At 44.9% G+C, this 25,996-nt stretch overlaps 1 protein-coding gene across 3 annotated transcripts in view; it reads right to left on the bottom strand.

Moving 5' to 3' along the window:
- Positions 1-3,078: 3,078 nt before the first annotated feature.
- cabp1a (calcium binding protein 1a) overlaps positions 3,079-25,996 on the bottom strand; it is a 24,513-nt gene continuing 1,595 nt past the window's right edge. The window contains exons 1-7 of one of the 3 annotated variants that reach the window (XM_042337573.1): positions 14,934-15,116; positions 13,728-13,973; positions 7,935-7,965; positions 5,889-6,032; positions 4,509-4,618; positions 3,829-3,976; positions 3,079-3,300 (exon numbers count right to left, since the gene is read on the bottom strand). In XM_042337573.1, coding sequence (XP_042193507.1) covers positions 3,275-3,300; positions 3,829-3,976; positions 4,509-4,618; positions 5,889-6,032; positions 7,935-7,965; positions 13,728-13,973; positions 14,934-14,978 — 750 coding nt within the window. In that variant the 5' untranslated portion in view covers positions 14,979-15,116 and the 3' untranslated portion in view covers positions 3,079-3,274. Of the gene's footprint in view, positions 3,301-3,828; positions 3,977-4,508; positions 4,619-5,888; positions 6,033-7,934; positions 7,966-13,727; positions 13,974-14,933; positions 15,117-25,996 lie in introns of those variants that run through there. The other 2 variants (XM_007899083.2, XM_007899084.2) reach the window with 2 other exon arrangements.

Raw genomic sequence — 25,996 nt, 5'->3', positions numbered from 1 at the left:
TCTAATAATAATAATAATAGAATAACGACAATAATAATGCTATTGTTGTTGGTGGTGATAAAGGGCCTTATCATATAATAATAATAATATACTATAATAATCCTTGCATTTGGAGTAGCGCCTTAGCTCGTCTTCGAGACGTCTCAAAGCGCTTCACAGGATATACTGTAAAGTGAATTGACTGTGCATTTGCGGGCGAAACATGGCAGACAATCGTGCACAGCGGTATCTCGCAAACAGTCAACAACAACAACAAGATTCCATTTATAAAGCGCCTTTCACGTCAGGAGGACGTCCCAAGGCGCTGCACAGTTGGGTCATGACCCGAGCAGGGGGGAAATGGTCAGGGTGAGGGGAGGGAAGGGAGGGAGCGAGGAAGGGGGAAAAAAGTCCAGTCAATCCAGTCATGGATTGAGTGAACAAATGTTTTTGGGAGGGATTATTAAGTCCTGGAAAGCGATCCACCAATCGACTAACAACCGGGTTCCTACTTACTGCTGGGTAAACAGAGGCGTGTGGAGTAAGGAAACTTGTGCAAGGTCCTCCCCAGCCCCACATCCTCCCCCGTTCTACGAGCCACCTTTTGTAGCCAAGCCTTCAGATGCCTCTAAGTTCCTAACCTCTGGTGCTCCCTCCCTTTATCCCTCCACCTCATCCCCTCCCCCCACCATTTATCTTTAAATCTCACCTTAAAACCTACAACAAAATACAACAAAATTACATTTGTAGAGCGCCTTTCACATCGGTTTGGGACATCCTCCCGACCTACCTCTTCAACCGCACCTCACTTTCCCCTCTCCCTTTCCCTTTCTCAGTGTCTGACACCATCTTTGTAAAGCTTTATCTTGCGTGAAGGGCGTTCTGTAAATGCAAGTTGTTCTTGTTGTGTCCCAGAGCCTTGTGAACAGACTTGTAGCTCTAAACGAGCTTAGGGAGAGGTTCACACATAAAAAAATGCAAGAGGTGACGTTTAATATAACAAAGAGCAGAGACAGAGGTAGGACCAGAAAAGCTCTTTATAAGTTGAACAGGCATCTCTAGGGCAGGACAAAGCCACAGGCATATCAACAACAACAAAATTACACGTGTATAGCGCCTTTCACGTCGGGAGGACGTCCCAAGGCACTGGACAATCAGTGTTTTGAGCTGGGGGGCAGGATCGGGGAGGGTGGAGGGCGGTGGGGGGGTTGGGGGGGCGAAGGAAGGAGACTGAAAACACGGTCAAAGTGGAGGGTCTCGAGACGGGTCTCGAAGGAGGCACGCACAGTTAACAGCACTCAGTGTTGAGCCAATATAGGTTATTCATGAACCCAGTCAATAAATCTCAAGCAGCAAGAAACATCCCACTGGACGCACACCTCGTGCAAAATAGTATTGGCGGCTTCCCATTATCTTTAACTGCTGTTCCACTTTATTCATTGATTCCCTGGTTGGAGCCGGAGAGGTGCGTAATGACGATTCAGTGGAACAGAGGGAACACAAGATGGATGTTAATTCATTGAAGTAAACTAGGCGAGGACATTTCATTTATTTTTTAAGTCAAAGGTTAGTTAACCAAGGTTAGTTAGCGGGAGGTATTTGGAATTAATAATAATATATAATAATCCTTACAGAAACAATAGATACATCAATCCACTGGAAAATGTCAACCAGTAGGTAAGCGGGGATGAACAGACCGATATCACGAAAGCAACATTTTACTCGTGAAGAACAGCCTCGCTGAACAAGCCCTAAAGCCGTTTAGTTTCTTCTGCCCGGGGAATCGGTACATTGAGGTCGAAGTAAGCGCCCCTTCCCACCCCACCTCCTGCCAACTCACGTCAAGAGGAAACACTGCACCTTCTTTTTAAAAAAAGCGACCTGACAATTCAGCATCAGCGAGCAGGAGCCTGAACTTCCATCCCTTACCGTCACACGTCTCTGCTGTCGTCACAGCAACATGTTGAGCTACGCAAATGTTCTACAGATGTGCGCAATTGGCTTTGTCTGTCATAAAACTGCCAGCTTTGTTCTTATTTTCAATGGAGTGTGTGTTGGAAGTGTATGTGAAAGCAGGCTTATTTGTTCATCATCCGCAGGGGGTAGGAGTTGGAGGTGGGGGGGGGGGGCGAATATAATAGACTGACTCAGAGCAGAATGTTTCTGGCACCTCGTAGCCAGGACTGGAATGATTCATTCGAACACAGTGTGGACGGGGACCTCGCAGGGCAAAAGCACACGGAGACATAAAAGCAAAAGCGGATTTCGTCAAGTTATTACATTTACACTTCAGGCAATCACAGAACCAGCGTCGAAATTAATCACAGCAGTGTTTTCTACTGGGCTTTATAGAGCGAGGAGACATGACACTGCGTTTGAAGTTACAACAAAAAATCTGCTTTGAAATGTGAATAAGTTATAATATAATAACATAATCATAGTCCTCGCATTTGACATGGCGCCTTATCACCCTTATTTTTGAGACGTCTCAAAGCGCTTCACAGGATATACTGTAATGTAACTTGACTGTATATTTTGCGGGCGAAACACGGCAGCCAATTGCGCACAGCGGCGTCCCACAAACAGGTGTGGATTGAGCAACAAAATGATTATTATTATTATTTTATTTTATTTATTTATTTATTTTGAAGGCATTTATTACCCCTAGAAAGCTATGTCTCTACTGCCGTCACAGCAACATGTTGAGCAACAGAGCCCTTACTTCCTCCCGGATAAACAGGCGTGTGGAGTAATGAAACTGGCTTGAGGTTTCGCCCTGCTCGGGAATCAAACCCGGGTCCTCTCGCTTGTGAGGCGAGCGCTCTAACCACTACACTACGGGTCTCATGATGAACAGTACAATAGAGAACGTACTGGTGGGTGGGAGCAGCACGAATAAAAATGACCGAAACAGCAGGAGGAACGTCTCACTCAAACCTCGATTTGGATCAGTTTATTTTGAACACGGCACATTTGAAGATAGACGCATCTCATATGTACAAGATATACTTGAGTCTTCGGAGCAGCAGATCATGCATATTCTGGCATGATATTTACTGGAGGCGTAAGACAGCGGGAAATACAGGTCCTTTGTTTCAGTTCGTTTAACTGGCGTAGCACAAAGCCCCAGGTCCTTGCTCGGAAACTCGGATGTTCTTGAACAGCTAAATAGAACGAGGCTTTGCTTTACGAACCGTTAAATAAAGTCTCGGGAGCGGTGGTAAAGTGTCGCGACCAGTTGGTGGATATCTGACGTCTTTGCCAGCGGCGGACTTACTCCTCGCTTCGCGAACGCTCACCGAGACATCATCCTGACAAATTCTGCAACGTGGAGATGAAACGAGTGTTAACAGCAGCAACTTGCATTTAGACAGCGCCCTTCAAGCAAGATGGCGTCTCGGGGGGAGCGCTGAGCAATGGCTGGTTTGGTCGCCGAGCAAGAAGGAGGTGAGGCGACCATAGGCGTGGTTGAAGATGTAAGTCTTAAAAGTGGGATTTAACGATAGTTAAAGAAGAAGCGAAGGCGGAGCGATCGAGGCAGGGAGTTCCAATATATTAGGCATATGGTGGCTGAAGGCACAGCCGCTGATGGTGGCAGGGATGGTTGGGAGGGCGTTAACTCAGCAAAGACGGTGGGCAGAGGAGGGGGGGGGGGTTATACGAGACGTTAAACCAAGGTCCTATCTGCCTGTTCAGTTGGACGTTAAAAATCCCACGACAAAAGAGAAGATGGTTTCTCCCGGTGTCTTAAAACAACGGTCTTAAAATTTATGATGGCCAGATGTGAAAGACGGCTATATAAGTGTGAATCGTATCATTCCTGCTGAGAAGAGATAAGAAGCATTTTACCTTCAAAGTCAACCCGACCGTCCCCATTCAAGTCAACATCTTTTAGTATTTCTTCAATGTCTCTGTGCCCAACCTGTTGACCGAGTAGCTTCTTCATGGCTTCCCGAAGTTCTGATGTGCTGATTTCACCATCTCCGTTTGTGTCAAACTGTGTGTATTTGAGCAAAAAAAAATAAACATCTGGTCTCGGTCTAGGACACACATTACACGTCTGTTCACGAAACTCGAGCAATACCCTCGAGTATTGAGAAATACGGTTTCGCTGCCGGTAACAGATCAAGGCTGGAATATTCCAGTAGAGAGAACAAGTGGAGTTTGCAGTCTTGTGGCGTGTTGGTTAGAGTAAGCGAGAGGACCTGGGTTTGATTCCTAGACAATTAAAATTTTCGAGACTGAGGTCGATACACATTTTTGTTAGATAAGAGTAGCGGAAATCTGGAACTCTCTCCCCCAAAAGGCTGTGGATGCTGGATCAATTGAATTATTCAAGACTGAGGTGGATAGATTTTTGGTAGGTCAGGGTATCAAGGGATATGCAGCAAATGGATGGCGGGTAAATGGATCTGAGGTACAGATCAAACATGATCTAATAGAATGGTGGAACAGGCTCGAGGGGCTGAATGGCCTACTCCTGTTCCCATGTTCTTCTAAGTATTTTACAGTCACTAAAAACCGCTCACCTCTTTGAAAGCGTCTCGAAGCTCTTTGACACCGATCATGTCTGCTGTTTCTGCCAGGAGCTTCGGCCCCATGAGCTCCACAAAGTCATCGAAGTCAACGTGTCCGCCCACTGCGGGAAGCAAGCAAAGCCAAGCCCAATAAGTGGACGAATAAAACATAAATGCTGTGACTTTGTGATTGCTTTTAAAGAAGTGTGTCAGCCTGTACCAACGTTTCGCACTGACCCGCCGGGAATCAAACCCAGGTCTCTCGCTTGCGAGGCGGGTGCTCTAACCACTGAGCTACAGGACTCCATGGGTTACATGTTCCTGTACCCGTGGTTCTTAGTTTAACCAACTATCTCTGAGTATGTGTCCTTCCCCAAAGCCATTTACATAACTCGCAATGCTCACTCATCTTCCCTCCCAGCACTTTTCATTCACTGCCGGCTTGCGCGCGTGTGTCCTGCTGCTTTCTTTACATGTGTCACTTTACACATGTATAGTGGCTACCGGGGCTTTCACCTTGGCAGGTTTCCCACTGCTTGTCAGCCTAGGACCACCCTACCTGTTAGGGCTTTGGGTTGGACGGTTAACAGGAGCTAAGAATCCTTGCCCCCAGTGACTGCCCTGCCCTTCCATGTCCTACCGATGAGCCAGGCTGGGTTGGGCTGTTATTTTCAGCAGTGCCCTGGAACCGGACTACCGAGCCCACCGCAGAAGGTTGATTCGATTCTAAACTTCCATTGCCGAGCAGGTCACCTTGAATCCAACTCAACTCCAAGGAGACCCCACTTATTTTCTCTGACCATGCAATTAACCCCAGCACCATAGTGCAGTTTTTTTTGTGAAGTTCAAGGTCCTGACGTGGGGCTTGAATCCACAATTTTCTGACTCAGAAGAGAGAGCTACCAATTGACCAACGCTAACACCGAGCCACGTTAAGATGCCTTATCAGATTATATCTGGGTTCAATGCGACTGAGCAATAATAATAATAATAATCTTTGTATTTGATATAATAATAATTATCCCTGAATTTGATACAGCGCCTTATCACGTTTCAAGACGTCTCAAAGCGCTTCACAGAATACATTGTAAAGGAATTGACTGTATATTTTGTGGGCGAAACGCGGCAGCCAATTGCGCACAGCAGAGTCCCCGCAAACAGTCGTGGATTGAAGTGACCAAATTCTTATTTTTTTCTTAATGAATTTTTTTTTGAAGGGATTATTATTAATTCTCCTGGAAAAACGGTGCACCAATCGACTAACAACCGGGTTCCTACTTACCTGGCAATTGAACCCAGGTCCTCTCGCTTGCGAGGCGAGTGCTCTGACCACTACGCCACAGGGCTCCACTACCTGGGTGGGGACAGGCTTTGCATCGCTCTTTGACTTACAGTTCATGTTGATTTGCTGTGAGAGTTCGATCAGCTCCATCTCCGTTGGCATGTAGCCCATTGTTCGCATGCAGTTCCCCAGATCCTTGCAGCTGATGAAGCCATCCCTGTCCTTGTCAAACTCTTTAAATGCTTCCCTCAGTTCTGCCGAGAAAGAATAACTCGTCAGAGCCTCGAAACAAATAGAGCAAGTTCCCGTTGTTTGCACAATCGTGAGAATGGGTAAATAGTCCGTGGTTGAAATGAACTTCCCAATGCAGTAAAACTTGTACAACTTGTATCAGTCAGGATCATTTCACACTGCATGTCTTAAGAGAAGTATGAATTCCAGTCAAACGTGACTAATTGCATCATTTGGTGGGAAGATACATGGCTTTGAACGCTTTTTAGAGAACTTTCTACGCTTACGAAAATGGGCTTCGCACGGCGGAAGAGAATTATCGAGGTCAGTAAATAATACTCGTGTTTGAAGCAGCGTCTTAACGTGTCGAAATGAATACGGAGAGCTCCAAACAACGAGTTGCTTTCAAGTGTAGCGACCATTTTACGTCAGCACCTAATCTGCGGCAGCAAACTCCCCCGAACAGTAATGCGACGTATAATCACGTTTAAATCAGGAATTTGGGTAAACTGAAATAAGGGAGAAATCTTGGCCAAAACAACATTGGAACTCCCTGATCGTCTACAAAACAGAAGCCACATTAGAAGTTTTAATGTCCATCTGAACCACCGGAACACTCAGGTGAGGTCGGCCTTCAACACCTCACCCAACAAAGCAAGGCTTCCAACAATCCAGCTCTCTCTCAGTGCTGCACTGGAGTTTAGAGTAAGGCTATGCCTTTGTGAGGTCAGGTTATCAAGGGATATGGGCAAAGGGGGGTAATTGGAGTTGAGGTACAGATCAGCCGTGATCTAACAGAATGGTGGAACAGGCTCGAGGGGCCGAATGGCCTCCTCCTGTTCCTATGTTCCTGAGTAGGAACCCAAGTCCCTGGTGAGCGACGTGAACTCACATCCTTCTGATCCAGATGTGAGAGCACTGGCGATCTGAGCCACACTGACAGTGCGACTGTGAGCTTGTGTAGGCGTAATGTCCGTTTCTGCACTTGTGAAGTTCCATGCGGTTATATTCAGCGGGCTTCACGCCCTTCGCTCAGCAGACACTGGCCTGCTTCCTTACCCCCACCCTATCCGCCACACCAATGGTGGGCGAGCTTTCAACCATTCTGCTTCCTTACCCCCACCCTATCCGCCACACCAATGTCTGCTTCCTTACCCCCACCCTATCCGCCACACCAATGTCTGTGCTGTGTGAGCAGACCCAGACTACAAGATTCATCCTAACCCCAGGGAGTCCAATTACTGTCAGTTAGAGATCTGCTAACCAAACATTAATACTTTCTAGGTTTACTCCACCACATACACACATATATTTTGCACCAGAAGTTACTGGGTTAGGCACGTGTCACTCTGGAGTCACAGTAACAGTTGTACCACCAGGCTTTGGACCTGGGACATTCTGGGTCTGCGTTAGGGTGGGCAGTGAATTAACAGAAATATTACGAAATGAAGGCACAATTCGACCAAAAAAGGTCTTGTGGCATAGAGCCTAAAACATTCAGAAAAATCCCACTAAACGTGTGTGTGTGTCTCTCTTTCTCTATCTGTCTGTCTGTCTATGTGGTGGTGGTGTGTGTGGATGTGTATGTGTCTGTTTGTGTCTGTGTCAATGTTTGTGTTTGTCTGTGTCGATACAGTATATGTGTTTGTACAAATGCAAGTGTGTGTATGTGCGTGTGTCCGGATGCAATGTTTATGTATGTGTTTGTGTGTTGCATGTATATTTGTGTAGGTGTGTGTGTATGTCTGTGTGTGCATTTATGTAGGTGTGCGCGTGTGTGTCTGTGAGTATGTAAGAGGGGAGCGGAGATATCTACAGTTTCTGGGCTCGAATTTTGATCAAATATTTAGTGAAACCTTCAAGTCAAATACGTCGACAAGACATACAGTACAAGCAAACAATAAACAGGAGACGTGGCAGTTTACCTTCAATTTCTTCTGGTCTCAGTTCTCTGTCCTAGTGATAAACACAGGTTGGTATTAGAGTTTTATTATGGTATTATTGTTTGCACATTTGCCTCAATATCAAGGAACAACAATTCAAGTCCAAAGAGAGGATGGTGACTCAAAGTCACATTCAATTATCGTTAGAGACATGATGGGACAAGACAAGACAAGCAAAATGGGCTTTCCTTCTTAATTCACTCTTCCTTTTATTACCAGGGTCCAAGACAATTTCTCTCTGATCACTTCTCTTGAAAAGTTTCCAATATATTCACCTTCAAGTGGAGCTAACAGCCAAGGTCATTTTTTTAAGGAATTGTCACTGGTGAGAACTTTTATCCCACGTCCAGAAATATTAAAAAACAGATTTCTACAGAAGCAGCAAATTCTTTATGTGTTTGTTTCAAATGATTTAGGAACGTTGACAATACCATGAAAGCAGGAACCTCATAAGTAGTAATCATACAACGTCTTTCATTATCAAATAACATTCTGTAAAATCTATCTAGAATTCTGCAAAAACTGCCTAAACAGTGACCGCTTAGAGTCTGCTGACGAAATCGCCATGAACATTATTTATTATTATTATTATTATTATTATGGAAGGGCAGTTTACTGGTGTGGAGTTTTGACGTGACTGCTGGGCGATTCCTAGGGGCGGGTGGGGATTTTCCCCAGCATTTTGTATGTCAGAAAAGGCCTCGCAGCAACTAAACCAGAAGGTGATCAGTGAAGCTTTCAGGTGACGTCTGTCGACACATCTCCCCGTGTGGTCTAAGTTAGCGTTAAGGCGGATTGCAGCGTGCTTGTTGTAAACCACATTGGCCATCCCTTGCCCGTCGGTACAGACATCGGCCTTGCTTGAGTCGAGTGGATTTTATTACAACAGCAAATCCAAGATTAAATGTTTATCAGGAAAGAACAACCACCAAGAAAGTACAATTGTAAACAGCGCCTATCGCGTGAGGAGGATGTGCTGGATACCAGAGAATTATAGCCTGGCCACCCCCGCCCACTGCACATCCACAGACAACGAACGAACAGTCACTAAGTTTTGCAAATGTTTGACGCTTCACGGACGGCAGGTGAGTGGTTGCGAGCGCGCCCAGAGTTAGCAGATACAAGCTGGCCTTTTCAAGAGCTGTCGTAGCCAAGCCTGTGCGTAGCAGGTGTGAAGAAGTGACTCAGAGACTAAATGGAGTTTGCGGCATCTTTGCGTATTGTTCTCGAATTAGAAAGTGCTTTGGATCGACACTGTGCACTTGAGGAAAGCGCAGTATAAGTTGTATCAATTGGGAGCGCAACATTTAATACGACTTACGCAAAGTATGAGTGATGGCAAACTTCCATGTGTGACTTGTGCGAAGTTACGTGGAGGTCGGAGTTTATACGACTAACACGTAAGCACGCAAGTACCGCAAGTAATTTGCTTGGTTTTGGGAAAAATATACATTTATTTATCAATACAATATTTAGCACGACAGAAATCCAAAGACAAACACAACATCTTCTGTTACAATTTTTTCCCTTTTTCTCCCGATACAAAAAACCCCCCCGGGTGTTTACGGTTCGTTCCTTCCCCGCACGCAGGCTGTGCACACGTTTTTTTTGAGAGGGGAGGGGAGAGACGCTCCCTTTAATACCGTAGGGAGTCACTCGTCCCTGCGTGCACCACACCCACGCGTGCGTCCGCGCACACCCCGATAAGGTGCGCTCGCCGCTTTAGGGAAAGGCACCCCGATGTGCAGCGTCCGCGCACATGTTTACCCTACATAGTTTCCGGGGGCGCTCTTTGGTTACATCTCAAGGGTCCTTCTGTACCCTTATTTCAGTCAGTTTCGGGTGCACTCGAGGGGCTGCCCCTGAGCGGGTTGTGCTGGAGCGGCTCCTGAGTTGAGCCGAGCTTCAGCTTGTCCCTCAGTGTATGGTCCCTGATCCTAGCCTGCCCGAGCCTGAGGCAGGCCCTCACCGTCCCCCCCTTTCGTTCTGCCAGAAGAACACCTGGTTTCGGGAGTGGCCAAAGGGCCTCCTTAACCGAGTTTATGATGGCCCGGGAACAGGCCATACAGCACCGAGCGCCGCGACAGCCGGTCCCCAGGGACGAACCGCGCGAGAGAATCCGTTCCATCTTCTTTGGTTCGCTCAAACCGGTCTCAAATGCCTGGCAGGCTCCAGACTGTTTTTTTTTTGGTCTGGGCAAAACCCCTGCGGTAATTTGCACCTCAGAACGTGGCTGAGAAATCCTTGTGATATGTGCATCAAGTGACGTTTAACCAGTACTTGAAAAGCAAACTTGCTAACGCCACACCTACAGCGAAGTAACTGGCATTCAGGTCATTTATAAAGAACTACAGTTTTTAAATAAGTACTTGCATGTTCTTTACTACAATCCTTTAATATCAAATGCAGAAATTATTATCATTATTATTATTATTATCATTATTATTATTGTTAGGTGTGTTTACACCAAAAACATAGAGCAGGAGGGAGCGATCCCCCAAATAAAATGTTTATTTTGGACACTCATACCATGGCTGTTTGTGGGGCATTGGTCTGTGCATATTTGCTCACAAAATACGCTCAGCCACATCGCTTTATAGAACAACAACAACAACTTGGATTTATATAGCGCCCTCCACGCCGGACGGCGTCTCAGGGCGCTTCACGGTAACGGATCCCGGGGCTGAGCCGGGGGGAGGGGGAGGAAGGTGACCAAAGGCGCGGTCGAAAAGGTCTTCAGCCGAGACCTGAAAATAGGAAGAGAGGGGGCGAGGTGAAGGGAGTGAGGAAGGGAGTTCCAGAGCCTCAGGAAGCAGTGACTGAAGGCACGGCCGCCGATGGTGGAGCGGAGGATTCGGGGGACAAGGAGGAGGCCAGACCCGGTGGAGTGAAGGCAATGGGCACTGTTGTGAGGAGAGAGGAGGTCAGAGAGGTCGGGAGGTGCAGAGAAGTGGAGGGATTTGAAGACAAGAGTGAGGACTTTGAAATCAAGCCTCTCTGGGACAGGCAGCCAGTGCAGTCTGGCAGAAGGCCCTGTGAAGCGCTTTGAGATGACTCAAGAACATGATAAGGTGTTAGATCGAATGCAAGGCTTTGTCCCAATGCGTAAAAACATCTGGGCTCCAAATAAGCACCTGTCTGACGCCAATAAAATTCTGGCCCGAGAACTGAATAGGAACGTATTGAATCCATCGCTATTCCTGCTCACATCTGGAATACCTTTGTACAGACAGAGAGGTTATTGATATGTATCATTTGCCTTGAGAAATAATGTCCTAAATCGGTGTTGTGTTTTTTTTAGGAGTCACAGTACAGCATAAGAGACAACAACAACAACTAACTGTATTTGTAGAGCACCTCTCACGTTGGGAGGACGTCCGAACCAAGGCCCTGCGTTTGAACTGCATTGGAAACGAGAGGGGCGTAGGAGGAGAGGCCAAGATAGAAACACACATGCAATGTAAAAAGTATCTCATCTCATCCGGAGTCACTCACATGGCCGGGGGGAGAGGAGGGGAGGGGGGAGAGTGGATGAGCAGGTGGTGGAGGAGGGTGAATGTGGGGGTAAAACAACAGACAGGTGGATGGATGGTTGGATGGGTGATGGATGGACATGCCCAGGTTATTGTCTTACAGTTTGGGTCCGATTTCTCATCTCCCCTTATCTTTACAGCGCAGCTGGCAACACATGAACTGACTGTGAGAATGCAAGAGAGATTAAATGCGCCTACAGGGATCAGTGAAGCTTAAAGACGTCGGAGTGAAATTTAAGACCAGGGAGAAGAGATGAGAGCAGCGAGCAAGTCCCCCGGGAGGAATCCACATCGGACTGAGGATGAATTTTGTCACACATTTGGCAAGACCGAGGGCAAAGCGGTGCTAAAGAGAGGAGGGTTATCAGAAGAAAATACAGATGGACATAAAGGGCCAGGGACTCACTGCAGTCGCAACACACACTAATCTTTCAACTGCTTATTCCTTAATAACAATATCAAATAATAGTAATAATAATAATCCTTGCGTTTGATACAGAGTCTCATCAAGTCATTGAGACGTCTCAAAGCGCTTCACACTGCAAAGTGAATCGACTGTATTTTCTGCACAAAACGCAAGGATTATTGTTCCTTAACCCTAAGACGAGCAGGTTTGATACCAATAAAGATATAAAATATAATGATCTGCTTACAAAACCTGTCTGGGTTTTTGTCTGTTTGGCTTTTATTCTCAGTCTGGGTGTTTGTTTATAAGTTTAATTGGTTGCATCCTTCAGAGGTGATTTCTCCCCTGAGGGACAAGATGCAGTTAATTCGGTGATACTTAAAAGCCGGAGAGAGAAAAGAAAGATTATTTGAAGAGTGATAATACTGCAGGCAGCAGGCAAAGAGCCTTATCTACTGTCTTATGGGGAGGATAGGTGCAAAAAAGTGATGTCTCCATTGGAATATGGGGATACAGGGGAATTAACAACAACAAATTACATTTATATAGCGTCTTCACACGGAAGGACGACTCTGAAAGATTTCTTAATTTCATGAATTTACTCCACACACCTCTGTTTACCTAGCAGTAAATATGACCTGGTTGTTAGCCGATTGGTGGATCGCTTTCTGGGGGTAAGAATCCCTTCATTAAATAAATGAACAATAATAATTCGGTCGCTCAATCCATGACTGCTTGTGGGACGCTGCTGTGCGCGATTGGCTGCCCCGTTTCGCCCTCAAAAACACACAGTCAATCCACTTCACAATATGTTCTTGGAAGACGTCTCAACGTCGTGATAAGGCGTTATGTCAAATGCAAGGATTATTATTATTATTATTTAGCATTACAGATTCGCCAAAAGCAATAAAAAAAGATACGACTGCTGCCTTCCTCGAATCAGCATCTGGTGCGAAGTCAGTCAGCGAGTAGTAAACGTATGGAACAAGCGCCCTCGGCAAACGGTGAGAGCAAGAACAAACTAGATAGGTTTCTGTTCAGAAATAATATCTCGGGATACAATACGGCATATAGTTTGGGACACGACACGTCATGCGACTGCCAGGACGGTGGAAGGTGAAGTCGATGGACCTTGAAAAAAGTCTTCTTTTTTCTAGCAAATTCTTATAATAATAAATAATAATAATAATAACAATAATAATAATCCCTGCGTTTGATACAGCGCCTGATCACGTCTTCGAGACGTCTCAAAGCGCTTCACAGAACACGCCGTAAAGCGGATGGACTGCGTATTTCATGGGCGGAAGGCGGCAACCAATTGGGCACAGCGCTGTGCCCACAAAACAGCGGTGGATTGAGCGACCAAACACATTTTTGAATTCAATTTAATCATTTCTTTGGAAGGGATTATCACCCACCCCACCACCACCCCCACCCCCACCCCACCAACCCCCACCCACCGGGGAAAATGTTCTTATGACCTTAACCTGGCAGCCAAGAGAGAGAGACAGAGAGAGAGAGAGACAGATATGACAAAGGATGAGAGCAAAATAGATGAATGGTGTGTGTTGAAAAAAAAAACAAGAGATGGAGAGATGGATTTTCATTTCTCATGTCTCTTCCCACCACCATCCCACCATCCCTCCATCCCACCATCCCTCCCTCCATCCCACCATCCCTCCATCCCACCATCCCACCATCCCTCCATCCCACCATCCCACCATCCCTCCCACCATCCCTCCATCCCTCCATCCCTCCCTCCATCCCTCCCTCCATCCCTCCCCACCTCTCTCCCTCTGAATGGGTGCACAATGTCCCAGTGAAAGACTTACTTACAGCCTGCCTCTCAGCGAATCCTTTCCTGAGGAATATGCAGGCTGGCCCCAGGAGGTTGTGCATGAGAGCGCAGTTGTGAGCCAGGGCTAAGAGGGGGTCTTGAAACTCCCCGCCGCCGCCTGCAGGAGGCGCTGCTGCTGCTGATGATGCTGATGCTGATGCTGATGCTGATGCTGCTCCCACTGTATCCTCGCTGGTCCTCACTATTTTGTAGGTGTTTTTCTCCTCATTTCGGATCTTTTCCACCCAAAACCACCAGCACACAAACAACACATTAGAATCCAGCCCTGCCTTGCTTTCACTTGTCTTCTTTTCTTTTCTTTCTTTTTTTTCCCCTTTTCTTTCTTTCTTTCTCTCTCTTTTATTTCCTTCCTTCCTTCCCCTCCTTCTCCCCCTCTCTCTTTCTCCCCCCCCCTTTTTATTGGTGGGGGGTGTGGGGGGGGGGGGGGGGGGGGAAGAGGGTTAAAAAAAAAAGCGTTGGGTTTGAACCCCTTTCCATTCCTCTTTGCAACAATCAGTTGTTTGATTTGAACGCCAGACAAGAGGTGGAAAACTTCAAAGCTTTTTTTTTTTGGCTGGTGGGAGGGGGAATTATTAAGCTAACCCAAACTTCTCGCATGCAAAAATAATAATAAAGACTCTTTTATTTTTCTGCCCCCCCCCCTATTTTCACACTCTTTTTTTCCATGCACTTTGCACCTGACTCAAACATGTACAAAAGCCAACTATATCAGGTAGGTTCCAACCTTATACACACACACACACACACACACACCATGTATATATTATATATTATATGTTATATATTTAATCAATTGCTGCCAATTTAACGCATGCAAATCGCAAATTTGCAACCCCCCCACCCCACCCCACAAAAAAACATGCACCAGGCGCAATCAATCCAGTTTGCACCCCAGGGTTTTCGTTATTCGCTAAGTTTTAAGCAGTTTGCGCTGAAATGAACGCATCCACTGCATTTCGGGTTTTTTTTTCCCCACTCTGCGTTAAGTTGCAAATCTTCCCACAGTCTTTAAATACCTTTCCTTCCTTCCATCCTCTCCCCCTCCTTGTTAAACTCTCACACACACACACAGACACACACAGACACAGTAACGTTCGCATTTACTCTTACAAATCACTGCCACCTACAACACACCTACAATTCTGGTAAAAGGGGTAAATCCATTCCCCCCCCAATAAACCTACCTTTTTGGAAAGATTCCTGAGAGGTGACTTCACACAGTTTCCCATATTCTCCTCTGTCCTCAGTGACAAGCAGAAAACAGGGTCTATTTATTTCTTCTTTTGCAAACCGGTCCTCAGATCAGATCAAATCAAATCAAATCAAATCAAATCTATTTTCCTCCAAAGGCAAAGCGAGACGTTGTTGAAATCATGTCCAGGAGAGAGAAGATGGGGAATGTGTGGCTCCTGATGTTGTGGGGGGGGGGTTTGGGAGTGGAGGGAGGGATGGATGGAGAGAGAGGATGGAGATTGAGACACTGAATATGTCTTAATCCACCCAGCATTAAAGCTCCCACCAGGCAAACTAATGACTTATCGTCGTGGTGGTGACGAAGGAAGGATTTTGAGCAGGATTTATAAAGTGGGAATGAAGTGCCTTTCTTTAAAGGACCGTTCAAAAGGATTCTGGCTGTTTGCACTCACACACTCTCTCTCACACACACACTCTCTCTCTCTGTCTCTCTCTCTCTCTGTCTGTCTGTCTGTCTCCACTGACTGCTTTACAGTATTTAGCTTTGCACATTCTCTCTCTCTATTTCTCTCTGTCTCCAGCCTGACAGACTGTCTTACAGTATTTAGTGTTACACACACTCTCTCTCTATTTCTCTGTCTCCAGACTGCTTTACAGTATTTAGCTTTACACACACTCTCTCTCCCTCTCTCTGTCTGTCTGACTGCTTTACAGTATTTAGTTTTACACACACACTCTCTCTCTATTTCTCTCTCTGTCTCCAGACTGTTATACAATATTTAATTTTACACACATACACACACACGCACACACTCTCCTCCAACCCCCACCAACTCACTCACATACACTGATACACTTAACAACCATCAAAAGTAATCTTTGCGCTATTACCATTTGATTTGGAGCCTTTGATAATTTTGGACCAGCAAAACAAAGTTCTAGGCAAGAACCAGATCAGATTGAAATGATCAGAGGTTTCATGCAAGAATTATTAAGCGTCTGGTTCAGTATATTTGTGCCAATATATAAAATCTGGGTTTGTTTCCAACTCTGTTTATACTATCACACAAGCGCTCTGAGACGCTGCCCTGTCTGAAGGCTGCTATATAAATGCAAGTTGTTATTGTTGTTTCCCAGACGTCCTCACAGCCAACAAGACTCTGAGTTGAGTGTTTATCAAACAGCGACCATCCGCAAATTAAACACAGAATACTCAACGTTTTAGAGTTCCTAACGGCCTTATTTTGGTCACTCATTTTTTTAAAAAACTTGTTTCATATTTTGTTTACTCATATGTTGGTGTTTCGCATTCAAAATACGCAGTTAATTCACTTGGCTGCATATTCCGTGCAGTGCTTTGAGACATTACATCTCAACAGCGTGATAAGGCGCTGTAACAAATGGAGTATTATCATTATTACTCTGGGGATTTATTTGGTATCTGCTAATGTTGTGAGATTTTAGTGGCAACAACACAGAAGCGGTTTATCACACAAGGTGCTGAGAGGGAATATGACTTGGGCTCGACACGGCAACCTAATTAAGATTAACTGCACGTAAAATGAAATCTATAATTAATATGTTCAACTTCGAAGTTCATCGAGTTCATCAGATCATAGGTTTCTTGTCCATTGCATAAAGATGTATCGGGTGAGACTTAAACTGAGGTCCCATCTGCCTGTTCTTGTGGACTTTAAAGATTCCATGGCACTATTTGAAAAAGCGAAGGGATTTACTCCCAATGTCCTGGCTGACAATTCCTCCAAATAGAATTGGTCACTCATTTCATGGCTCTTTGTGGGACATTGCTGCGTGCAAACTGACCACTGGATTTCCCTACTCATACGGTCACTATGCTTCACAGTAAAATCCGGTGAAGTGCTTTAAGATGCTTCAATATTATAATAATAATCTTTGCATTTGACACAGTGCCTTATCGCATTGTTGAGACGCCTCAAAGCGCTTCACAGAATATACTGTAAAGTGGATTGACTGTATATTTTGACGTTATGTCAAATATAAGGACTATTATTAATAATTATTATAGGCATTATTATATATTGCAATTTTTTTAAAAAATGCTCAACCAGCATAAACCTTCTTTATATCTATGCAAAGCAGAACCGTTGGTGTCACTTGGCTCATTAATCCCGAACTAGAAACAGCATTCTCTGTGTCGTCAAGCACTTCGGAGATGGTGCTCTGCCCCATTACGCATTCCCCCTTCTTGCTGCTCGTACGTATTCATAGTCAGTTTCATTCCATTGGAGGCCCAGCTTAACTGTATCTCATCAAGAGAAGTAATTTCCCCTCTGGAACTCCATCCCACAGTCCGTTCACCTCGCCCCGTCCCTTGTCTCCTTCAAGACCCATCTCAAAACCCTCCTCTTCGAACACAACTTCGATCACTCTCCTACCCCTACCATCTCTGCCCTCTATCACCCCTCCTGATCCCAAACTCCAGCTTGGGTCCAAATCCTTGTCTGTCCATTGTCTTGGGAATGCCTCTTCACGTGAAAGGCGCTATACAAATTTAATTTGTTGCTGTTGTATTTCACTCTTGCTAAGAAGTATGGTTCATCTCCACTCCTCCAACATGAAACAGAGAGTCTGGGTGTTGACAATGCAGGAGAGATCCAGGACTACATGGGATAGACCATCCTGGTTCAAGAGCAATTGATACAGCGCTTTATCACGTAGTTGAGATATCTCAAAGCGCTTCACAGAATGTATTAAAGAGTGGATTGACTGTGTATTTTGTGCCCAATTGTGTACAGCAGTATCCCACAAACAGTGTTGGATTGAACGACTAAATTGTATTTTTTTTGTACTTTCTCAATTACATTTATAAACTTATATACCGCTATAGTCTCTTTTCCAGACTAAAGATCTCTAGACGCTCAAACCGTTGCTCACGGCTCATTCCTCTAACACTAATCCAGAGCTCTCCTCTGCACTCACTGTCTCTAGGTGACACTCCAGATGCAGCCCGACAAGACCACTATATACCCGGAGTGTGACTTCAGGGGATCTGAACTCAACTGATTTGGCAAGACGAGCAGAGAAATCAAAACAAGTCTAACATCCAATGTGCCTTATCTGCTGAGAAGGATTCAGCCTGCATTAAAGCCCTTTGAGCACATTACACTTGTCTAAATTGTAAAGTGTCGGTACATTTTGTCAGTGATTTATGGGACAGTACAGAGCATTCAGACAGATAAACATTTCTGAATGCGAGGATTCTTTAGGGATACAAAACAAACTAACAAAGGATCGAGTGCAGAGCTCTGGGAACCTCAAAGGCATTTAATAATAACCTGCATTAAAATAAATACACAACTCGTAGACATGGGTCCAGTGAGACTCATCTCTCAAATATAATTGGTTCAGAATATCAAAGGTTTGTCTTGCACTAATGCTTATATTCTTGAGTTACATACAGCCACGTTCATCTCCTGATGAAAGACTGAAAATGTTGGGTCTGTATATTCTAGTGGCATCATAAGGGATCTGAGCACAGACTGACTGTCACTCATCATTTTTTCTCTCCCTGGCTTAGGGGCATTGAGGCCAATTCTAGTGAGCTAAAATAGGCATACGACCCGGATGGGGAGACAAAGAGAATTTTCTTTTTACCCAGAGAGTTGTTACGATCTGGAAAGCACTGCCTGAAAAGGTGGTGGAAGCAGATTTGACAGTAGCTTTTGAAAGGGAAATGGATAGGTACTTAAAAAGGAAAAATTTACAGGGCTATGGGGGGTAAGAGCGGGGGAGTGGGACTAGTTGGATAGCTCTTTTCAAAGAGCCAGCACAGACACGATGGGCCGAATGGCTTCCTTCTGTGCTGTAGGATTCTTTGACTCTATTACCTGCTGATGCTCCAGTGCCGTGCATTGGGTGATGCATTGCTGGAGATTCTGTTTGGATGAGATGTTAAACCAAAGTCTTGTCTAACTGTTCAGAGCCAGATCAAAGATCCCATCGCAAAGAGAAGGGACCTTTTTTTTCTGGCCAACAATCCTTCAGATAAAATTAATCATTCATGTCTCGCTCCGAGACGCTACCCCAAGTGAAGGGCACCCTAACATAAAGAAACCTAATGGCTGTTTGTGTAAAAACATTGCAATGTGCAAACTGGTTGGCTACAAAATACACAATCATCATGACATTAGTGACTGTGTATTACTAAAATCCTTTGTAAAATATCCTTTGAAGCACTATGAGGTGCTTCAATAACATGATGAGGTTCCAGATCAAATACAAAGGATTATTGTTTGTTTTTGCTTCTCTGTGTCATTTTGTTCCCTTATTCAAACATATATTATACAAACACCAGCGGAGCAAGATTTATTTTAGTGCAATTGACACAAAATAATTCCTTATCGTGACAGAGTAAAAACAAAGCAAATTCAATGAACATTTCCTTCACCAGAGTATTTATTGGATTTTTGTTTTTAAAAATACTTGTATTTTCCTTCATTCGTTCATAACAGCAGTAAATAGAAACCATAGACATTCACAGCACAGAATAAGACCATTCGGTCCTTTTATGTCTATGCTGGTTCCCTCAAGAGCAATCCTTTCAGTCCCACTTACCTGCCCTTTCACCATGCCATACCCCTGTAGCTGACCCTTTTAAGACATCAAATGATAAATGTTGCTCTGTACCTTGTCTATGTGGTGCAGATACAGTATTGCTACGCAGCCTATTATTTATGTAACTGTTCGTGTACGATGTGGGGCATGGACTGAGGCGAAGGATAAACAAGGGGCAGAGAAAAAACCTTTGTGAATTGGAATCCACAGTCCGAACAGGAACTGAGGAAAACCAGATGCCAAATTAAGGCTGAGGTCAAGAATTTTCCAAAAATTCTACATAATCTTAAATTTTAAGACAATAGCCTTATGGCAAAGATTACAAGAAATATCTGGCCTCAGATATCTTATCAGCTATAAGTGTGGGGAGGGGGTGGGGTGGTGGTGGTGAGGGAGAGCCACAATAGATCACGAACACGAGCAAAATACCATGGCTGATTTGTTCTTTCCCTGCCCCAGGAGCAGTGAGGACAATGTAATTTCTTTGGGGTCGGCCGGGTGTCTGACACATGCAGAAACCAATCACCAATCTTAAAAGTACCCGAACCAGACTGAGCGTTCCACATTTGTATGCCACCTAGACATGGAAATTTCCCTGTGTCTGGAATGGAACGCACATTCTCTCTCCCCGGAGGGACAGACCCCACTTACCTAATTTTGGAGAGTATTCAGCACAGGTTGGCAAAAGCCAAGGCTTGGGGGGGAGATACCAAAGTGGGTGTTGTGGTAACTGCTGGAGTCTAACCAGCTGAAACCGCACAGCTTACCATTGAGAGCAGTGTCTGGCAAGCTTTCCTGCTGCTTGTCCGATTAGGACCACCCTATAGTTAGGGCTTTGGCTTGCAGGGTTTAAAGAGCTACACGCACTGCTGACTCAAAGGGGGATAACGATTGAAATCACTGTCCCTGCCAACACGCGTCGTTGTTTTGCCACAAACAATTTCAGCAATTAACAAAGCGCAGAAATCATTTGCTGCACGAGAGCTACAGTTTCCACCTGGTCTAAAAAAAAGACTGCCCCATGCAAATGATTTCTTGCCTGTGAACATTTGGCTGACTTTATTTAACAAACTTAATTTTTTTTTGGGGGGGGGGGGTGGTTGCATCCAGGACTATTACTCTGCAATTTAAAGAGGAGAGAGGGGGTTAGGTCATGAGTAGCAGAAAGCCCATCTTGGTGCAAAATCCTGAAACTCAGTACAGATGCACATTGACACTTGACATCTGGTCCTTTCTCCGCAGAATCTGTCGAGGTGCTATTCCCCACAACTCCCTGTGGAGGGCGCTCTTGGAATTATTAACAATGTATGGATTCAGCTCCATCTCCATCTCCATCTCCATCCCATTGTTTTCTTCTCAGTTTTAATTACTCGCTGTATTTGTCCCGCTCCCCTTTGTAATGCGACAAAAAAAAGGGTTCTGGTATCCACCTTTGGTACTGAAAGTGTTAACGTGCACATGATCGAAATCCATCCTCCTTGGTTCCTGCCAAAGCTTCTCTGTTTCTGGCTCTGACCTCCTTAACCGTCTTGGTATCTCTCTCTCTCTCTCTCTCTCTCCGCCTCACTGAATTAATGCATGACCTCGAATGTTTAGTGCAACCCTCAGCTCTCTTTCCATCCTCACCTCTGCTTCCTGACCATGACCTCTTTTCTGCACCTCGGCTGTTTCACCCAATGTTGCTGAAACCCTCACTCATGCCTTTGTCAATTCCAGACTCAACCTCTCAAAAGCTCTCCCTCTCTGCCTACCAACATTTAAAGAGATTCACATCAGGTCCTTTAAAGCCCATTTGCGGAGTCCCGAAGCACAGTGGTTAGAGAGCTCGCCTCAGAAGCGAGAGGACCCGGGGTTGGATTCCCAGGTGGGGCGAAACCTTAGGCAAGTTTCCTTCCTCCACACTCCTGTTTACTTGGCAGTAAGCAGCAACCCGGTTGTTAGTCAATTGGCGGATTCCTTTCCAGGGGTAATAAAGAATGGTCACTCAATCCATGACTGTTTGTGGGACATTGCTGGGCTCAATTGGCTACTGAATTTCACCCACAGTCAAGTCATTTTATAATATATTCTGTGAAGGGCTTTGAGACGTCTCAATAATCCGATAAGCCCTATATCAAATGCAAGGATTATTAATATCTAAGCATGATCGCTTGTAATTCATGTGACAATCTAACCTCTTGATTTGCAATCGCACACACTCCACAGCTCCAAACACACACCCGAAGCACGAGGCTGTTTTTTGAATGAAACAATCCTGCTAATCTAAACTCTGATGTATCTGGGTGTAAACACAGTTGCCAAACAAATGCACTGAAGTAATCAGCTAAATCTATCTGGACTTTTTTAAGCCGTGGGGATTTATTCATGCGTGTATGTATCTGATTGTATTCGATGTGCTGTAAAGCTACATTGATTTACATTGCGCATGCAATGATTACAGTGGACATTTCACGAAACTCCTGGATTCAGCCTGTCTGCACAGATGCTGTGCACTCCTCAGGCACGAGGAAAAAAGGCTAATCACACTCACAGAAACGCCACAATTTAAAAAAAATTGCCTCTCAAAGACACAGGCAAAGGAGATACAGCAACAGCATTAACCGTAATGATAGTAATAATGATCAGTCGATCTACTGACCTTAGTTTGCAAGCAGAGCTCTGCTAACTCTCTCTTCTCTAAGCCCATGGGTTTAATGCTGTGGGGCGATGGCTCCACTGAAATACTTATATCATAGTATTGCACCGTGCACTGTTTGGGAAGCAATGAAAGGTGCTGAAAGATCCCTTTGTTAGACAATATAAATTGTACACTAACATTGCACTAAAACTCCCTCCCTCCTGAGAGGCTAATTTAACATTGGATTCCCAAGTGAGCAGGAAGAGGATTGGAGTATGCATGAGTTGCTGTGTGCTACCACAAAGCTACCAATTGCAGGCGTTCGCCTGGAAAATACACAGTCACTACACTTTGTATTCTTCCAAGCTGAATGGTACCACATAAATATAAACTGTGGTGTATTTACTGTACATCCTACGAAGGACTTCGAGACGTCCTCCCGATGTGAAAGGCGCAGGCACATTAACAATTAATATTTTTAATAACTGATAATAATCTCAGAGTGTGTAAACTCTGTTTTTAATTCTACCACAAAACCATCGAGGCATAAAATAAACAACTGAAGAGATCAATTGCTAATTTCGCTTTGCGAATCCTCTACTAAATTGAGGTGCGGTGTTATGGAGAAAAGAGGTTCTCCAGGTGTCCTGGCCAACAATCCCCCAGATAAAATTTGTCATTCACTTTATGGCTGTTTGTGGCTCATTCTGGGGTGCAAATTGGCTGCTGTGTTCTCCTTTTCTTTTTGGCCAGCCGGGTGTCTGACACATGTGGAAACGCATCACTGTTGCTTACGAGTCTCCAAACCGAGCTGAGAATTCCATGCATCCCACCAATACATGAAAATCCCAGAGATAGATTGTTGGAATGGAATCCACGCTCTCACTCTCTCTCTCTCTCTCTCTCCCTGGAAGGACGCAGCCTGCTTACCTAATTGCGGAAAGCATTAGGCTCTTGGCTCTGCAGTATTTTGTGTTTTGTTTATACTGTAAAGTGAACTGACTGTATATTTTGTGGGCGAAACACGGCAGCCAATTGCACGCAGCAGCGTCCCACAAACAGCCGTGGATTGAAGTGACCAATTTATTATTGTTTTTTTTTCTTGAGGGATTATTATCGGGGGGTGTGGAGTGAGGAAACTTGCCCAAAGTTTTGCCCTGCCCAGAATGGAACCCAGTATCTCGCTTGCCAGGCGAGTGCTCTAACCACTGAGCTACAGGACTCCTGTAGAAAGAGCCCCCAACGGACTACAGTCCTGTGGAGCTATGAACAACAACAACAACAACAAGATTACATTTGTATGAGGCCTTTCACGTCGGGAGGACTTCCCAAGGCGTTGAAACCCTATCAGAGGGTTAAAGACCTGCTTGTGTGGTTTTCCAGCATTTGCTAAGTGTCTGACATAGCTCAGTGTAGGCCTTATTTAACAATAATAATCCTTGCATTTGATAGAATAGCCTTATCATGTCACCGAGATGTCTCAAAGAGCTTCAAAGAATATACTGTACGACAACACCACCAACAATTTGCGATTTTATAGCGCTGTTCATGCGAGGTAGCGCCCTGGAGTGCTTTAAAGTGTAAGATTAACTGTAAGGCGAATTGACTGTATATTCTGTGGGCAAACCGTGGCATTTCACACATTTACTGCAGTGTCGGATTAATCTCTTACCCCAGTGATACCACCACAAGCATGCTGACCACTAATCACCCATTGGCATCGAGATTGCTCAACTTGTCACCATAGCACAAGATCACAAGGTCAAATGGACACGAGACCCAGTAACTCCATATCCGTCAAGAGAAGCTCAAATGCGTGTTAAAAAAGTAAACCAGAGATTGAGTTAACAATAGCAACGTTTTATATCAGCGTGAGAGCGATTACTAACCTTGAGGGCACTGATTTCACTCCGCTCAGGCAGTTAATGATAGTTCCTTGAGGGCCACAATGACTGCAATTATCATCAAGAATTGTACATAGACTTTCCCAGCGTTTCTAAGGTTCCTTTCGCCTTCGACAAAGCGAAGTTGATCACTTTAAAGCTGACTTTAGACACTCAAATGTTGCTCTAAGACTCCCAGGGCCAACTCCAATGGACCCTTCTTGCTCTGAATTACGACCATTCGAGGGCTTCCCAAGTCTTACTGTAAAGCCTAGTGCCCCCTCAACTGAGATCCGCTAACTCAGCATCAAATCTTAGATACGGCACGGCAAAACCCGAGGCAAGTTTCCTTACTTCACACACTCTGTAAGTAGGAACCCGGCTGTTAGTGGATTGTCGGATCGCTTTTCCGTGGGTAGTAATCCCTTCACAGTAAGTAAGTAAACAAACAAACAAACAAACAAATAAATAAATAATTCGGTCACTTAATCCACGACTATTTGTGGACACTGCTGTTCGCAGTTGGCTGCCTTGTTTCACTACAAAATATACATTCAATTGACTTTACAATATATTCTGTGAAGTGCTTTGAGTTGTCTCAACGACGTGATAAGGCGCAATATCAAATGCAAGGATACAACTCATATAAAACATCCCCAAATCTCTCATTGTGTATTTTCAATAGTTCAAGCAGACACGGTATAAACATTTCACACACTATAGGAGTCCTGAGCTCCATGAACTCTGCTGCTTTCTTTCCAAGTTTAAAACCAAAGCAATTGTGGATTACGCTGTCATCTGTATCTTTGTATACACAGGCGGCAAAGCATCTTGAGAGACATCTTACAAAGCAGGTAACACCAGTAATTAAACAGAAGCAACAAGCAATTAAGGAACAGCATGCTCTGAAACTGTACACCTTAAACTAATCTCAGGCGGTTGCTCAGTGCAGGGGAAGCTTTGAGTTACTTCCGACGCTAACCTGTCTTGTTGGCAACATGAGCACAAGCCCGCTTTCTCCTGCCATGAGCCTAAGTGGATTGAATGTTTCACATAATGGATTAATGATGGCATGATGGATTAGGATGTCTAGATAAGGTGAGCTTCACTTCACTGCTCACAAGGAAGGAGAGACAGTACAAGGTGCAAAGTGGGTAATAGATATATATATATATATATTCAAATCCATAGGGCCTGGGTAGGCCAATGGACCTAACTGCCTGGACATGCTCTGCAAAATTGTCCGTTATCCCTCCGCATCTGTGATTCATCCCCACTGTGATTCATCAGTCAGAGGCAGGTGTACTTTTAGCCTATCTGCCCCCAACTCCATCCCAGAGTCACTCTGACTCCCTCCCTCCCTCCCTCCCTCCCTCCATCCATCCATCACTCCCTCATCCCTTTCAAGGTCCATCTCAAGACCTACCGCTTCAACCGTGCCTTTGGTCATGTTTAAGAGCCTAGGCACGTACTCAGAACAAAATGGTAGAGCGTTGCGTCCGATACAACGCCTTTCAAGTCAGGAAGATGTCTCAAAGAGTTTCACAACGTGGTGAAGTGTGTTTCGAGGACAAACACGGCAGCCAGTTTGTTTGCACACGTACAGCAATTTGCACAGGGTTAACCCCCACCCCCTGCAAATTTTGCACCTGATCAGGGAGAAAACAAAAGGTCCTGAAGACATTTTTTTCAGAACAATGGCCATTGAGTGGCTGAGTGTAAATGCTGACTCAGTCAATGGCGAAAGTGTTTCATTTAGATTAAATCCAGGATAAGTATGTGTGTGCGTGTGTGTGTGTGTATGACTGGATGGGGAGAACAATAAATATCCTAACTAGGTCTTCCACTGTCGCGATCCTGACGTCGATCAATATTCCCTTCAGAACTTTACCCGAACTTCACCTGAGACTTTCGAACATTCTGATCAAACTAAATCGGATCAAATCTCAGGGGCCGT

This window comes from Callorhinchus milii, unplaced genomic scaffold (assembly GCF_018977255.1).
Source record: "Callorhinchus milii isolate IMCB2004 unplaced genomic scaffold, IMCB_Cmil_1.0 Scaffold8, whole genome shotgun sequence".
NCBI classification, from domain to species: domain Eukaryota; kingdom Metazoa; phylum Chordata; class Chondrichthyes; order Chimaeriformes; family Callorhinchidae; genus Callorhinchus; species Callorhinchus milii.
This window is presented reverse-complemented; position numbering and strand designations above follow the sequence as displayed.